Source organism: Protopterus annectens, chromosome 1.part2, assembly GCF_019279795.1.
Source record: "Protopterus annectens isolate FY-2018-M chromosome 1.part2, PAN1.0, whole genome shotgun sequence".
NCBI lineage: Eukaryota > Metazoa > Chordata > Ceratodontiformes > Protopteridae > Protopterus > Protopterus annectens.
The window spans coordinates 901,445,924-901,464,073 of record NC_056727.1 but is presented as its reverse complement, the minus strand read 5'-3'; the positions used below and the strand labels follow the sequence as shown (position 1 = coordinate 901,464,073).

Here is an 18,150-nt window from a genome sequence, read left to right as displayed (position 1 = left end):
ATAACATCAGCAAATAAAACCACAGAAGTTTGGAAAGAAAGAGAAACTCAACTTACCAATTAGAAGTAAATGTAAACCCGACAAAAGGCAGATGATGGCCAGAAAAAGCAGTGTGCGATGGTGGAGGCATAGTTTCCTAGGGCAACAATGGAAATTTTATGAAACTATACTAAACCAGTACATTATTATATACACTGGCATATCTGCAGTGGTAAGAAATAGCTTAACAAAGAAAAAAAAAAAAAAACTACAAGAAGCAAATCACAGCCTGCTGAGACCAACTCTAGATATTGGGTCACGCATCACGTTCAGCAAGTTAAAGAAACTAAAAAAGTAATCCTAAGAGTTCTGTACGCTGGTTCAAATACACTGATAAAGTTAAAGTGTTCCTTGTTTCACATTCCTCCTGGAGAAAAGTACAGTTGTGTAAAATCTTACCATAATAGTAGATGTCCTTCTCCTCACTGCTGCAGTATACTTTACATATGGGATTCCTTGTCAAAACTGGACCAGTATCTAGCCAGTATACCGAAACCACAGAAAAATACAGACGTCACACGTATGCTCCCCATTTAAGGCGTAGGGCATAAAGTTGATGTACAGACGTACATACTTCAGAACCGAAAAGCCCCAGGAGGAAAGTACAGTTGTGTACACTTACCATAAATATAGATGTTCGAATGTCTTCACTGTTGCAGTCATCGCCCTCAGTTGGCCCAAATACCAGAGGCTTAGTATTTCTGTGCCGGTTGCTGTCACTCCAGGACTGACGTCAAGTCGTCAGTGGTATAAAATAAGGCAGCCAAACACTATTACATCAGTTTTTCTTGCCCTGTCAGCCCCTCCCCCCAAATGGGGAGCTAGATTATGGTGGAAGAACACCACCAGTAGAAAGTAAATACCAAAAATAAAAGGAATCCCTGTAAGGAGAGAGGTAGAGAGAAACATGGGGGAATGGAGGAAGGGAAACCAGGACTGCAACAGTGAATACACTTGAATATCTACATGTATGGTAAGTGTACACAACTGTACTATGTTCTTTGTTTTTCACTGTTGCAGTCATCACATTTGGGTTGATTCCCAAAGAAGAAATGGGTGGAGGCAGTCAGGAAGACTGTGGGCTGGTTAGAATACCCTGCAAGACTGCGCTGGCAAAGCCTGACCTGGAATTGGAAAAAATAGGCAGGTGGTAATGCTTGGTGAAGGTATGAACATATGTCCATGTTGCAGCCTCTAGGATTTCCCTGGTGGGGACCCCTCTGAGAAATGCTGCAGAGGTGGAGGCTGCTCTGGTGGAATGTGCCCTGACCCCACTTTGGGGGTGGTTTCCCGTGCTGTCTATAGCAGAAATGGATGCAGTGTGCTATCCATTTGGAGATTGTTTGTTTGGATATGGCCTTGCCCTCTGCTCCTGCTGTGAAGCTAACAATTGATCAGTTTTTCTGAAAGATTTAGACCTGTCCAGATAGAATCTGAGCTGTCTGTGCACATCTAGAGAGTGCAGAATCCTTTCCCCCCTGTTTTGTGGGTTAGGGAAGAAGATGGGCAAATGTATGGATTGGTTGAGAGCCACGCTGGACACCACTTTAGGCATGAGGGATGGGTTAGTCCTCAGTGAGACTCTGTCAGCATGCAAAATGATGAAGGGCTCTACAGCCCTGAGTGCTTGTAGCTCTGATACTCTTCTAGCTGAAGTGATGGCCAGAAGCAAGGCGTTTTCCAAGACAGAAAATTTAATTCTGCTGAAGCTGCAGTTTCAAAGGGGGGGTACAGTGATCTTTTCCAACACAAACTGAAGGTCTTATGCTTGGGTAGGAGCTCTTCTGTGTGGCCTTAAGTTGTTAGCCCCTCTTAGGAACTGTTTGATGAGAGGGTGTGAGAAGAGAGGAGGCTCTGTGCTGTAATGAGCAGAGATGGCAGAGGCATGAATTTTAATAGAAGAGAAGGATAGACCCCTATGTAGTAGGTCTGCCAGGTAATCCAGGATGACAGGTAGGGAGGGCTGTGCCATTCTAGCTCCCTTAGCCTGGATCCAGGTGGAAAACATTTTCCACTTGTCAGTATAGGATTTCTCAGTACTGGGGGCGTCTGGCCTCATGTACAACATCTAGAACTTGTTTGCTTAGGTGGCAGCATGAGGGGCAGTCAGGGAATAAGCCAGGCTGCTATGTTGAGGGTCTGCAATTGGGGATGCATGAATTCTCCATTCCTCTGGGTCAGGAGTGTAGGGATCTGAGGTAGGTGCCAAGGTGGCAGGAGTGACAAGCTGCACAGCAGTGGGTACCAGTGCTGGCGTGGCCAGTCTGGAGCAATCAGGACTGCCCTTGGCTTTTCCTACCTTATTTTGAGCAGTACGCTTGATATGAGTGGTAGAGAGGGAAATGCACAGACCGAGAGGTGCACCCACTGGAAGGATAGGGCATCTACTTTCCAGGCCTTGCTGTGAGGTTCCCTGGTGCACAAATTTCTGAGCTGATGATTGGAGTGGGAGGCAAAGAGATCGACCTTCAGGGTGCCCCATTTCTGGGTTACAAGGTTGAAGGTGCTGTGGTCTAGCTGCCACCCGTGTCGGTCTAGCAGGTTTCTGCTTAAGTTGCCTGCCAGAGAGTTTAGACAGCCTGGCAGGAATTGTGCTAGCAGGTGTAGCTGCATGGCTGAGGCTGTGTGCCAAAGGGTCATGGCGAGCCTGCAGAGAGGATAAGTGTGTGTCCCTCCCTGCTTGTTGATATACCACATCACTGTAGTATTGTCTGTCTTGATCAGTAGAGGCCCCGGGGAGAGTAGTGGTCTGAAGGCTCTCAGGGCATACTGAACAGCTAACATCTCTTTCTGGTTGATGTGCAGATGCATTTGATTTGAGCTCCACTGGCCCTGAATGCACCTGCCGTCCAGGTGTGCACCCCAGGCATTGTCTGATGCGTCTGTGATGAGGGTCTGGGCGGCATGGGGTTGTGAAAAGGGAAGTCCCTGGTTGTGGTTGCAAGCTGCTGCCCACCAAAGAAAATCTTTCCTTAGATATAGTATCATCGATATGAGAGCTTCCAGGTCTTGAGTGTGTTGACACCAAACGCTTTTTAGGTACCATTGTAGTTTCCTCATATGCAGTCTGGCATATGGAATGAGTAAGATGCAGGAAGCCATGAACCCTACAGCTTGCAGGATTTTACTTGCGGTTAACTGGGTTTTGGTGGCTAGTTGAGAGAAGTAGTCTGTCAGGTGGGCTTGTTTTTGTAGAGTAAGGAATGCCATATGGGATGCTGTGTCCAGGCTTGCTCCCAGGAATACAATTTTTTTTGTGTGGGGACTAGTTTTGATTTCTTTTCGTTGACAGTATACCCCAGGGAAGTTAGTAGGTCCTTTACAAAGGTCAGGTACTGTAACAGCTTTTCCTGACTGACTGCCTCAATTAGGCGATCGTCTAAGTAGGGGTAAATTTGAATATTTCTTTGTCTGCAAAAAGCAATGGCTGGAGCCAGGCATTTTGTGAAAACTCTGGGAGCGGTGGATAAGCCAAAGGGAAGCGCAGAGAACTGAAAGTGCATAGATCCTGCCCTGAAACGTAGATATTTTCTGCAAGATTCCCTGATTGGGATGTGTAGGTAGGCCTCTTTTAGGCCTAGGGTGGCTAACTAAGTATCCTTGGAAAGCATAGGTAGAAGCTGCTAAATGGTGAGCATTTTGAATTTTGGTATCACCAGGAAGGTGCTTAGAATGGACAGATCGAGGATTGGGCACCAGGTGGCCTCTTTTCTGGGTACCAGGAAGAGTCTGGAATAGAAACCTTGGCCTATCTGGTCTGCAGGAACATGCTCTATTGCCCTCATGGAGAGCAGGGAAAGGACTTGCTTTCTGGCATCTGCCCACTGGTTTGGAGGAAGATCTGGGAACCCTTTTGGGGTTGGCAGAGTGTGGAAATAAATGTTGTATCCCTGGGACACTATATGTTGAGGACCCATCGGTAGTTGGTAATAGAGGCCCAGTTGCTTGCATGGAAGGAGAGTTTACCTCCTAGGGGCACAAGCAGGTGGGCAGAGGTAAGGGGTGGAGGTGTAAAGTCATTGTGAGTTCTTACCATAAGGGGGTGGCTTTACGCTCCCTGTTTTTGAAGAGGTGGAACTCCACTGTTTAGATCTCTGCATTCCCTGGGGCTGCTGTCTGGGGGGTCTGCTTCCCCTTGGTCAGGGCTGTGCTGGCCTGGAGGGGCAATGCCTACTGAACCTTGGAGACTGGACCTGTAAGAAGTCTTTTAACTGTCTGCATAGATTTAGCTTTTTATTCCATCTTTTTTAAGCCCTGTTCTGCCTTGGTACCAAATAAATTGTCTTTGTTCAATGGTGTGTCCAATAATTTGGATTTGACATGGTCTGGCAAGGTCTGTTCCTTAAACCAAGCATGCCTTCTAAAGACAGAACCAGTGACTGCTGCCCTGCAAGATGCTTCTAGGGCGTCAAAGCCACACTGCAAGGTGTGCTTAGTAACTTGACTTACAGAATGCATTAGCTCTTGTAATTCTTTATTTTCTGCACAAGCAGGAAAGGAAGATTTTTTTTTTGTTTGAGGCGTTCCATGGTATGCTGCTGATACCCTTACCCCCCCCCCACCTAGACTTTTAACCCAACTACACTACCGCCATTACTAACCACAGTCAGAATTAGCTAGTTGTCTTTACATACTTTAAAATCTTGTCTGACAACTTTGTTACTAATATAAACGACAACAAACTATCTTAACTTACAACATTTACTGTATATACTGTTGATAATCAATATCTTGTTATGGTATTAAAGCCAACAACTTGTAATTTTGTTTACTATTGCTGCAACTTTGTATTTCTATTTTTCATGCGCATGATGTGGAGCTTTTCTCCCCGGGCACCCGCTGAAAAAGGACCTGCGTCCAGTCGGAATTTCCTGGTATACAAACGTAAATAAATAAATAAATAAATATTTCAGCATGTGGAACTGACAATTTAATGCTTTAATAGCAAGAGTAGCAGAGGTGTATACTTTTTTACCCCATCTGTCTAAAGCTCAGGAATCCCTGTCTGAGGGGGTGGGATTCTTGGCTGAGGTTGCTTTAATTCCTTTAGGTCCTTGAGAGATAACCTCTTGATCAGCAGTAGGATTTTTGAAAAGGAATTTGTGAGTCAGGGACTCTGCAATATCTGTCAGGTTTCCTGGGAGCAGGAGGGAGGGTGTCAGGAGTCAAACTGGATTCCATAAAAACATCATCCGCAACATTCAGGACAGGAGGAATGGTCAAAGGTCTGTGCTGTGGTAAATCTAAGAATTCCCAGAGTCTCTTTTTTGACTGAGGATAGTCTTGACATTTCCATTGGAAATGCTCCCTTAAAGTATGAAGGGTTTTCCCAAATGAAAAATCCTCGGGTAGAGAGTCAGAAGGAATGGATTCCTCTGCATCAGAATCCTCATAACCAGAGAGGGGTTGCATGTCTTCATATTCAGAAGCATTAGAGTCATTGAACATCTGTTCAGATAAAACTACTGGGGACAAGTCTCTCTTTCTTTCGGAAGGGGTAGCCTGGCTTCCCCTAATAAGCATAATAAGGTCTTCCACCATTTTTAGCATTTGTGACTGAGGCAAGGAAGCAGGTGCCTGAGCTTGGGTCATCGTTTTTTTAGGCATAGTTCATACTCTGGGCCTTAGAAACTCTCTAGTTTTAGAAAGAACTGAAGACATGAAAGAAGTCATCAGTCTGTGTCGAGTATCGGTAGTGCGAAGTACTTCCTTGGAAGCCAGTGCCTGCTCAGCAGCTCCAGACCCATCCAAGGTAGAGACATCCGCAGGATCCTTAGTCGAAGAAGTGTCTCGCAGCATACTGGACTCCGAAAGGGTCTCAGTAGTGGCCTGCGAATCCACAGAAGTGGGCATCAGGGGCTGCAAAAGCACCTCACTGAGGACCGGAGAACTGACGACTAGCTCAGCGGAAGTGTCGTCGGCAGTTTTGGTCCTGTGCAGTCTGTCTCTGTCTTTATCCTTATGTTTTTTCGGAAGATCGGTAGTCAGATGGCTTACCAACACCATAGCGGAATTCGAGGACTAAGAGAGAAAATATCTAGCTACAATAAGGGCCCGACGATGTATAGTTCTGGCGTGGAACAAAACACAAAAACGAAAGTGAGGCATGTCGTGGTCTGGGCCTAAACAGGTGACGCAGTAAGAATGGAAGTCTCGGTGTGGTATTTGCTTTCCAAAGGCGAGACAATAGTTAACTTTTTCTGACATAGGTTAGAGCAAGAAAAAAGGATCCCCAACAGGGTACTTAGCTTTAGAAAACTTCAACTTCGGAAATGAAAACTCAGGCAGCGGCCGACCGGCACTCATGCGAACTGCTTCGGCTTCAGGCTCCTTGGTAAGAAAGCCTGATGTAATGGTGGCGGCTGCCTGATTTTATACCACTGATGACCTGACATCAGTCCTGGAGCAACAGCAACCGACGCAGAAATACTAAGCCTCTAGTATTCGGGCCAACTGAGGTCTACCCCTGGCAGGATAACCCAAATGTGAGACTGCAACAGGGAAACATAAAAAACATCAAATATTCCTCAAACGTAGGAGGAACATGTGCATCCAGGAGAAAGATGAAAAGAATTCCAGGCCAGGAAGACACAAGAAATAAAGTAGAGCAGAAGGGAGTGAGCGAATACTACAACAGTGAAGAGATGGACATCTACTGCTATGGTAAGATTTTACACAACTGTATTATGTCCTCCGTATCACAGTTTTAGTATTCTTTACATAAGGGAGAGTACAAAAGCTAAAGAGGAAACTTGGGAAGACGAAGGCTTAGAGGTACCCTCTCAAACCTCATGCAGGGCAGCACTGGCAAAGCCAGCCCTTGCTATGGAAACATCTACATTGTAATGCTTAGTGCAAACATATGGACAGAAGTCCAAGTAGCAGCCTCAAGGATGGAACTAGGGTCTAATTCTTTGAAAAAAGCACCAGAGGAAGCAACAGCTCAAGCAGAATGAGCCTTAACAGAGTTAGAAAGACATTTACCATGAAATGAATAACAAAAAGAAATGGCCTTAGAGATCCAGGAAAATATGGTCTGCTTAGAAACAGCAAAACCTAGAGACCTGGGATGAAAGGAAACAAAAGTTGTTCAGATTTGTGAACAGCCTTAGTCTTATCCAAATAACAGCTGAGTTGTCTATGCAACTCCAAAATGTGAGGAACCTTCTCAGTAGCAGACTGCGGAGAAGGCAAAAAAAGAGGGCAAATTAATAGATTGACTAAGAGTCAATTCATTAACCACCTTGGGCGTAAAAAAAAAAAAAGGAATAGTACAAAGAGACACCCTGTCCCTATGAGAAACCAAAAAAGGAGGAACAGCCATAACAGCATGGAGTTCAGAGACTCTCTTAACTGAAGTAAGGGCCAAAAGAAAAATGGTCTTCCAAGTATAATGTTGCAAGGAAGCAGAAGCTGCAGGCTCAAAAGGAGCCTGAGTCAATTACTCAAGTACAAAATTAAGGTCCCAGAAGGGTAGAATAGGCTTCCTGGGAGGCCTGATAAGAAGGATGCCTTTAAGAAATTATTTGACCTCAAACCTAGAAGCAAGAGGAGGAGTCAGTGGCAGAAAAGCAGAAATAGCTGAAAGGTGAGCTTTAACCAAAGAATATGCTAAGCCAGCATGGAGCAATTCACACAAATAAGAGAGAAGCAGAGGGATCCCCACAGAAAATGGATCCTGGTTTTGAAAAAGGCACCAGATAGAAGATCTCTTTAGTGTGGACAAATATAACTTCTTGGTAGTAGATTTCCTGGCCTTCTGTAGAACCCTAAACATGTCCTCAGAAAAAAGGTACCTAAAAGGGATCAAAATCGTATGACACACATTGTCAGTGGAAGAGTGGACAAGTAGGGATGAATCAGAGACCCCTTGTTTTGTGTGAGAAGGTCCACCCTGTGAAGTGACTTGTGGTGATCACCCCCAACTAGGTGAAGGGGGGACCAATGCTGTCAGAGCCAAAAAGGAGGCACCAGCAAGATGTTGGCGGAGTCTTGCTTGATCTTGAGCAGGATTCTTGGAATCAGAGGAAGGCATAGAGAAACATCCTTTTCCATGGAAAAGAGAAGGCATCCACCTTCTGAGCCAGAGGACTTGGGACTCTGGCACAAAGGGTAGGCAAAAGATCTACCTGTGGAGTATCCCAGTGATGGACAAGAAACACATCTCTGTGAAGCCTGTATACTGGACATACTCAAAGAATCTGCCACTATTACTCTCCTCTGAAGGAATGCAGACAGCCTGATGAGTCACAATACTGGACAGCTAGGTTCCAGACCAGAAGGGCAACTCTGCAAAGAAGGTAGGACCATGCCCCTCCTTGCTTGTTGATATACCACATCACTGTGGTGCTGTCTGTGAAGATTTTGAGAGGCCTTTGAAGAATGAGGGAATGAAAAGTCTGAAGAGCTAAAAGAAGAGCTCTCATTGCCTTTATATTGATGTGGTCTGTCCTCTGGCCAGAGACCCTGGACCCTGAGGAAACTAAATGAAGCTCCCCACTCCCTGTCCGAGCCATCTGAAAAAAGTTCCTGAGATGGGACTGGGGGTCAAAAAGGAAGTCCTGGATTGAGAGAAAGTTGAAGAATCCACCACTGAAGCTCAAGTCTGAGGCATGGAAGGAAAGAAACTAGAAAATCCAGTGGATGACAGTGTTGAAGCCACACTGGCTTTAGGAACCATTGTAGTTTTCTTATATGGAGTCTGGCTAGAGGTAGAATAGGAATGGGAGAGGTCATGAATCTTAGAACCATGAGAAAATTCCTTGCTGAGACTGAAGCCAGAGGAAGAAGAGACTGAAAAAAGGTGATTAGAGAGAGAGCCTTGGGATGACAGGGATGCCAGCATGGGAATGGTTTAGATCCTGCAACCTAAAGAAACATGATCCTGAGAAGGAACCAGGGCCGATTTCTGAACATTTATGGTAAACCCTAGGCTTTGTAAGAGACAAACCATAAACTGGAAATGCTGAAGCAAGTCCTCAGGGATGAAGCATGAATGAACAAGTCATCCAGATAAGGAAAGATATGAACCCCTCTCATCCTGCAAAAGGCAATGACAGGAGTGAGGCATTTGGTGAATACCTTTGGGGCAGTAGAAAGACCAAAGGGCAAAGCAGAGAACTGAAAATGCATGGAAGAGACAGAGAAATGTAATATCTTCCTGAAAAGGGGATGAATTGGGATGTGAAGATAAGCATCCTTGAGAATCAGGGATACTAAGAAAGTCTGGGAAAGAAGAAGAGGTAACAGGGTGTGAAGGGATAACATCCAAAAGAAAGGAACCTTCAGAAAGGTGTTGAGCTGAGAAAGATCCAGAATGGGTCTACGGGTGACTTCCTTCCTAGGAACCAGAAACATCCGGGAATAAAACCCCTTCCCTTCTTGGGCAAGGGGCACGACTTGAATAGTGTCCTGTGCCAAAAGGCCCTGAAGCAATGTTGGAAAGAAAGGAAGCTGTTCTTGAGGAGGTTGAGGGATGCCCAGAAAAGGAGAAAGACACTTCCACCAGACAGAGCCCAAGAGTCTCAAGTGACCCTTAACTAATTGGGAAGGGACAGAGAAAGACAAAGAGATAAGAGAGCCTGGTCCAAGGAAAGTGGAAGTAAACTGTCAGATAGAACCTGGTTTATGATTTATTTTGTGAACTGATGCATAAAACATACGAAGAGGTAAGAAATAATTCTGTTCTTTACCAACAGCTGGGATTGATCGATAAGAAGGTGTTTCATTCTGAACAAGGTTATATAAATAGTAATATCACCACTAAGGGGGAAAATTGCTACTTTGTGTGTGGTAGAAGAGCCTATAAATGGCTACCAGGAAATTGGTCTGGTAGCTGTTTCTTAGGTTATTTAGTCCCAGCCATTCGGCATACATCTGCTTTACCTCAAGAAAAAATGTGGAATGTTCGAGAAGTCAAAAAGCCTGCCAATCCAGTGGGCCAAATTGACGCTTCATGGATTTATCATCATGACTTAGCTCATGCTGGCACCAAAGGACTATCTCATATGGACTTGGGTGATGACGTCATATCATGGGCTGGTATAATTCCAGCATACGGAGCAGTAAAATCGATTTGGGAATTGAGAAAACTGTCTAACTTGCTTGAAGTATTAAGCAATGCCACATTTCTGCTTTAGAACTAGTGATTGATGGACTGACTGCCATGAGAGCTGTAGTCCTTCAAAACTGTATGGCTCTCGATTTCACCCTAGCGGCGAAAGGCGGAACTTGCGCTTTAATCCAGGAGGAGTGTTGTACATTTATTCTTGACAATCAACACGAAATTGAAAACCATCTCAAACTCATTCAGAGAGTCTCTGAACTCTCTAAGGCCAAGGAGGCCGATAACTCCACGTCATGGTTAACCAACCTGTTTTCAGGTTGGGGAGGTGGACTATTGAAATTAATTTTATTAATCGCAGTATTAGTTCTTATTGCTTTTCTTGTTGTATTTTTAATCAAAGCATTGATTTTGAAATTAATGTCTTTTAAGACTACTAAAAAGGTGCCAAAGTTCTATATGCCTGCAGTTATGAATATGGATGATGAAATAAAAATGTGTGACAATGCTGAAGGAACCAGCCACATGGCTATGTTAGATTTAGGGCAAATGTATGATTGACTAAATGGTGATGCTTACACAGCATCAAATGGGGGATTGTAGAATATGAATGGTCAAAGTATGTGTTTAATGAAATTGAGTATGTGACAATCCGTATGCATTGAGATGAACTTTGTACTGTGAACTCTAAGTAAACTGTGAATAGTGGAAAGCACTGAAAAACAGGAGCCTGCTTGAAAGCAGGAAATGTGCCTTATATGGAAATGTATCCGATTTTCTTTCTCTGCCTAGAGATGTAGTAATGTGAACTGCTTTAAGCCTACGGGTAAACCATTGGTTGGTTAATTGTCTTATGTACTAATTTAATTGGTCTAGTTTGTATTTTTGTACTGTCAGCAGTATCACCAGCATATAAGCTTATGCATTCCTTTGTTCGGGGAGTCTCCCTGGTACTTTCCAGTAGGCTCCCACATGTGTGTAATAAATACCACTGAAAGAGAGGAAGAAGTGTCTTGTCTTCATTTAAGATAAAAATGTTAAATGCAACAGAGTAATAATATCACTGATATTTATCTGGGGGCACACAATATTGCTGGGTACGTACATAGATCTTTTGCGTAGGAGTAAAAAAAAGACAGTTAAATTATTATTTTTCAAAAATAAGGCATACAATAAAATATATCACAATACATACAGACCTTTAGTGCATATAGGGGGACCTGGCAACCCTCATACCCCAGCCAGGCTGTATAAGTGGCTTGTGGCACAGGCTTAGGCTAAGTAGTGTCCTCTGCCATGAACTTCACTTAGTCTAAGGTGGAAACTGCTCAGAGGTGAGCACTGAAAGTTGCTGTGTATGGGGAATGATAACTGAGTGGTCATTACTTCTTTAACTTCTTTCACAATCAACCCTCAGAGATGTGCAAAGATGGTCATTACAGCTTGTGCTGGTGACCGTGTGATCATTACTTATTTAACTTTCTTCACAATTAAACCTCAAAGCTGTCCAATAATTTCAGTAGAGCTCTTGTGGGAACTAAGCACTGTAAAGTCATTATGTCTGTAACTTTCTTCATAATGACATATTAGGGATATGCACAAAAGGTCATTATAAAGTACAGTTGTGCAAGTCATACTTACCTGTAACTGTAAGATGTTCATAGAAGTACTCTGCTACTCTCCTCTGGCAGTCTACTAAAGCTCAGAATCCCTCCCACTGCCTGTCTGTGGATGTGTTGGACCAATCACCTGGCAGTACAGGGACTGCCTTACAGACCCAGAGACAGCACCAATTCATTTGAAGAGAAGATGGAAACACAAGCTTTGTGAGCACCTACTGATCTAAAACAAAAAAAAAACACTTATACACACACACACACACGTTTACCTAGTTTGCACACACACACACACACACACACACACACACACACACACACACACACACACACACACACACACACACACACACACACACACACACACACACACACACACCATTAAAAGCCATGCTGCAGCACTCAATGGCAACTCAAACACAATATTACGAACATCCAAAAAAGTGGGATGGTGGGTGGGTACTGCCAGTAGAGCAGTGTGCTTTACGAAAATCTACTGTTATAGGTAAGTAGGATTTATGCAACTGTACTATGTTCAACAAACTCAGTGCCTTACTCGCATTCGGGTACTTCCCGAAGCTTACCCAACCTGGTAGTAGGAATGATAAGGGTCTAGAATCCCCTGTAGAATGGTCCTAGCAAAGCCTGCTCTGGATTTGGAAAAGGCATCCAGTTTGTAGTGCTTCATAAAGGTAAGGGCAGAGGACCAATTTGATGCTTCTAGAGTCCACTCCTTTCCAATATGACAGTGAACAGAAAAAAGCCATGGTGGAATGTGTCTAGCTTGCCTGGATTTGCCTTGCCATGGTGGGTGCAACAAAAACAATATCAGAGGACAACCAATGAGCAATGGCTTGCTTAGAGACAGACTGGTCCTTCCTTGCCCCTGGTTAGGAAATAAGAAGCCTTTCAGCCCTCCTGAAGAGTTCCATTCTGTCATGGTAGTATCTGAACTGCTGGTTCACATCCAAGGTATAAAGTATCCTCTTCTCCCTTATTTTTAGATTCTAGGAAGAACACAGGGAGGTTGACAAACTGACGGAGAGTGAATTATGAGACCACTTTTGGCACGAAAGAAGAGTTAGTGCATAACACAATCCTATCCTTGTTGTTCCACCATGAGAGCTTGCAACTCAGATACTTGCCTTGTAGATCTAAAAAGCTATAAAAAAACTATAAAAAAACAGTTTTCCACATTAAGAACTTTAGATCAGCCTGAGTAGCCAGTCTGAAAGATGGCAAGGTCATTTTTTTTCCGAACATACCTGAGATCCCATAAAAGAGACATTTGTTTGTGGGGGATCTCATATTCAATACTCCTTTCATGAAATGTTTTACCAAAAACAGATGAGGAAAGAGGGATGATCATTTGGCAGACAAGCAGAGATGGCCACAAAATACACCTTAATGGACACATACATTAAGCCATCCAGAAGTAGCTCACTCAAATATTTCAAGACCAGAGGGATACTGACCTCAAGGGACCCTCAGTTCTCATTTAGGCACAACTTAGAAAGCCTCATCCATTTGTAAATGTAAGACTTTCTAGTAGGGGTTATCTGGCCTGCTTTAACACCCATTGCATACCCTCATGAAACAAGTACTTAAATGTAGTTAAGATTGAAATCACCTATGCTGTCAGCTGTAGTTGCTTTCAGCTGGGGTATACCAGTCTTCCAAAGACAGGGTGAGCAAATCTAGAGTGTAATTAAGTATGTGCTAACTCCCCTTAGCAAATACTATTAGAAGGGAGAACTAAGACTGCTTGGGCCAACAGGGTATCACCATAACTCTCTCTGTCATTTCTCTAAATCTTAAGTAGCACCTTATAAATCAATGGAAAGGGTGGAAATGCATACAGGAGCATTCCTATCCAAGGGAACAAGAATGTACCTGTTCTCCAAGCATCGCTGCAAGGATGACTGGGACAGAATTTCTCTGTTGTCTATTTTGAAAGAGGTGAATTGATCTAATTGAGGTGTTACCCACATCTGTATTAGATTTTAGAACACCACTGCCTTGTGTTGCCACTCATGCAAGTCGGCCCAGGATCTGCTTACTCTGCCTGTGATTTTATTTTGCTCTGATGGGGTGTATGATGCTTAAAAAGTCAGAGAATGCTGTAAATTCAGCTCTCAAGCCATTACTTCCAAGCATTACTTCCAACCAGTGTAGAGGTTATGACCTTGTTCTCCCTTTGTTTATTGAGGTACCACATCATTATGGTGTTGACCGTATCCATAACAGGAGGAAATGGAATCCATAGATAGTGAAGGACTTTCAAGGCATGGATTACCTCCAACATTTCCTTGAAGTTGATTTGCTTCTGTGCATCTTTGGGACTCCAAGTAGCCTGCACCTCACTGACAGAGATCCCCCAAGCAAAGTTGAACAAATCTGTCTTGATAGATTCCAGTGGAACAGGTAGGAAGAAAGGAAGTCCTGGACTGCTACAAAACTGCGCTCTCCACCAGTGTAACTCTCATCTCATGAAGGGCAACATCAGTACCTGGGACTCCAGGGAAAGCAGTGCTGGGTCCAAAAATTTGTACAGACCACTGAATTTTCCTCAGGTGCAGATGGGACAATGGCATCATGAGAATCATGGATGCCATCAGTGCCAGACGTTAGGAATTCTCTAGCAGAGGTGACGTTCCTCCTGGAGAATTCCTGAAACATTGTCTGGTAGGACCGGACCTTTTCTTTGGGAAGAAAGGAAATTCTTTTGATGGTGTCAAATTAAGCACCCCAGGAAGGCAAGCCTTGGCAAGGGTATCAGGCACAACTTCAAAATGTTCAATGTGAACTTTAGTTGGGCAAGTGAAGCTGAGACCTTTTCTAGTGATTCCAAACACCTGGAAGTAGACTCTGCACAGATCAGCAAGTCGGCTAAGTAAGGAAAAATGTGAATGCCAAGAGTCCAGCAGTGACCCACAGCAAAGCATTTGGTAAACACTCAAGGTGCAGTGGGTAGCCCAAACAGCAATGCAGAGAACTGATTGTGAACTAGACACAACAAACATCAGACATCTCCTGAAGTGAGGAGGAAAGGGGATATGATAATACATATCCCCACAAGTCCAGGGTCACCATGACGTAGTGTGCTGGCAGAAGAGAAAGCAGTGTCTGCAAGGTGAGTATCTTGAAACTGGATACGTCGACAAAGGTTTTCAGAAAAAATAGGCCCAACACTGGTCACCACAATAGCTATTTTTTGGGGCCAGAAAAATTCTGAAGTAGAAACCTTTCATTCTCTCCAAAGGAGAGACCTGCTCTATGACCCCCAGAGTCCAGCAGGTACTGGAGAATAGAAGAGTACAAAGTCTGGTCCAACGGATAAGGCAGAATCCCCTTGAATGGGGGTGGATGTTCCTTCCACCACCACCTGTAAACTATGCCAACAATGTTAAGTACCCATTTGTGAGAGAGTAATGATGGCCAGGCAGCCTTGCTGAGAGCTAACTTTTAAGATGGAGCCTCATCTGATTAATTCCTATAGTTATCATGCAATATTTTATATGCCCTACTAATTATCCCCCTTTTAACAGCAGCTTCTGTTCTAGATTCAACTAAAAACTCCACCGGTGCTGGTCTTTCACTTAGGATGCCCCCATTCCTTTCTCTTTGCCTACAAAAATGTTCAGATGTGATAGGTAAATTTTATCAGAGCAAAGGAGACAAATTTCTAAAGAAAGGTCTATAATAATTTTGATTTAGCAACGAAAAAGTGTGCACTGAGTAGGTTGACTACAATAGAAATGAAAGTCATGATTTTAACATTTTTTTTTTAATAATATGTGGAATTACAGAGATCATTCTTTACTGAGGAAAATACACTCTGGGGAACGGAAATGTGTTTAGTGCACATGTATAATTTAAACTCCAGGTTGTAAGAGTTGCATTTATCTGACATTCTTTCAGGTGCTGCTTGAGTTGCAGAACTCAGCAAATGCCCACCCCACCCCACCTCGGTAGCCAATCATTATACTCAGTTGTCTGCTATTCATGCCTGGGTCATATGGGGAATTACTCAAGACTCTATCATACTATAAGAAGGATTGGTCCATGGTGATTTAAAGGGAAAAAATGACTGCTACCTATTTCAGTTTCCATGACTGCAATATCTATATCAGCTGATAGGTGGCAGCACTCACCTACTACAAGCAGCACTCAGCCCTCTAGTTTTAGCAGCTGTGGCCTCTGGAGTAGAAAAGCAGGCTTCCATTAGCACAACAGAAAATCATGCTTAAATCATCATCATATCAAATTGTTCACTAATGAGTTGACACAAATCTCCTTCATCACCACTATTAACCGCCTTCAATAAGACAAGAAGAAATTGTCTCGCACACTGTAATGAGAAGGCAAAAAGTAATACTAGCCTATATAAGTGAAATCCTTAAGTTTCCCAATAGTAAAAGCAACCAGCATCTCACAGCATTTCCTGCGTAACAGCTACCCCTGCTTCATGTGCATCACACAAAATGAGGCTCAAAAGTCTGTGCACCACACATACCTCTCAACTATACAGACTTGTGCAGAATGTCCAGATGTTTACCTCATATTTTTGGTCTGTTCCTCATATTTGTGGTATTCTAGAAAATCATTGAGGACTGAAGTCACTAAATAATGGCATACATTTGAGTTTCAGACATCATATTCTCCAATAAATACATGCCAACACAAATCATGTTATTTTAGCAACTTTCTAGGTTTATAAGAACAATTTTTTAAATCTGTACCTATTTTTGGGCCTTTGCCCCTTATTTTTGTAGCCTTTGTCCAGACTTTTTGTGCTAGGACATTGAGAGATATGGTTCACCACAGCACTCACACTACAAGCAAACTCACTTTCATCATTACAAGTACTGCTAGAGGATATCATAAAACGGGTAGGCAGTGAAAAGAAAAAGTAACAGAAGAACAAAGGAAGGAGAGAAGTATCAGAAAAAAGGAACTTACTCAAACATTTGCTATTACATTGCACACCTCACACAACTATAATTTCTTTATCTTTCTTCCCCTATTTTCATCACAAACTTGTAAATCACCAAGCTATGAAACATATACAGAGATCCAAATGCATTAAATGACAGCTACAGCAAAACTCCCACTCACTGCCTTAGAATAATAATCCAGTTTGCAATACTTGCTAAGAATGGACAGAAGGCCTCAAGAGATGACTCCCCTGTAAAAAGCTTGAAAATGTTGCAGCATCTCTAGAACTTGGACTGATACATTTTTGTTTTTGTATATGATTTTTGCCCTTTATGCCTGCAGACTATCAAACCTCTTCAAGGATTACCCATTCATTACCCTAGCCCCCCAGACTAGTATCACACATCATCCCACAGGGCAGACTCACTCTATCCAGAGGAAGTTAGCCTCACAGTGACATATCCCTAACTCAAGTGGAGGCATATGGGCAAAATCATCAGTGAACCACTGTCATCCAGGCAGCCATGAAGGGCTTGACAGCTACATGTAGAACCTCTTCATGCCTGTTGGATGGAAGCCTTCCTAGTGGCTTCAATCACTTCTGATATTCTAGTTAGAAGGTATCTCAGAATCGAGTAACTTTAGCCAGAATCTACACCCTAAACAGGGACTAGCCATTACTCCAACTGAGAGGGACTTCTCTGGCTTGTACTGGTAAAACTATTTTAAACTGCAAAAATTACGAAGGCTGAAATACCACCTTTCAGGGCCACCAAGGGCATAAAAGGTCAGCCCCAGTCTTCTCTGAATTTTGAAATGAGGAACACAATAAAAAAGGAGTAGTAGGGGTGGGGGTGCAAAGGAATATATCCTTCCACAGCATAAGACATGCCTACTCCATTGGTGGCAAAAAGGTTGAGGGGTCTACAGTGTCCCACTAACAGAACACCACAATCAAGGAAGACTTCTGAATCTGTGGCTCAAAGAGACAAATAAAAGTATCTTAGGCAGTCCAACTCCATATTCACTTTTCCATCTACATGAACATGTGAAAGTGAAGTGCTGCTAAGATGCACTGACAAGACTGCACTGCCTCTCTGCCTTTGGAAGCATGGTATAATGTTCTACTGTTACCTCCAAGGCTATTCTGGCCAACTGGTTTATGTACAGCCTACTCTCAAAATGGGTCAAGTTCCCCGTGGATCATGAAGGAGCCAAGACTGATCCCCACACTTCACAGAAGTCATCACTGTCAACACCTACAAAAGGTTCAGCTGCAGAAAGGGAAGAGCTATCACGAGGATGGTTGAAACTACCTACCTACCTCATCTGGATACAATGACATATTTCTGATGTCAGAAGCAAATTTGTAAGTATGTGGTAACTTTGCAGCCAATGGGACCACACAGTCCACTGCAACACCTGCATCCTCAATGTGCGAAGGGCAATATGAAGACTGTAGGTGGCATGCAGCCAAAAAAACACAGGAAAGTC

General features: G+C 43.4%; 1 protein-coding gene across 2 annotated transcripts in view; it reads right to left on the bottom strand.

Annotated features, from left to right (window-relative positions):
- CDC42BPA (CDC42 binding protein kinase alpha) overlaps positions 1-18,150 on the bottom strand; it is a 3,351,611-nt gene that overhangs the window by 1,470,012 nt on the left and 1,863,449 nt on the right. For both annotated transcript variants that reach the window (XM_044059574.1, XM_044059584.1), the window contains exon 9: positions 57-136. In XM_044059574.1, the coding sequence (XP_043915509.1) occupies positions 57-136 (80 nt within the window). The remainder of the gene's footprint in view (positions 1-56; positions 137-18,150) is intronic.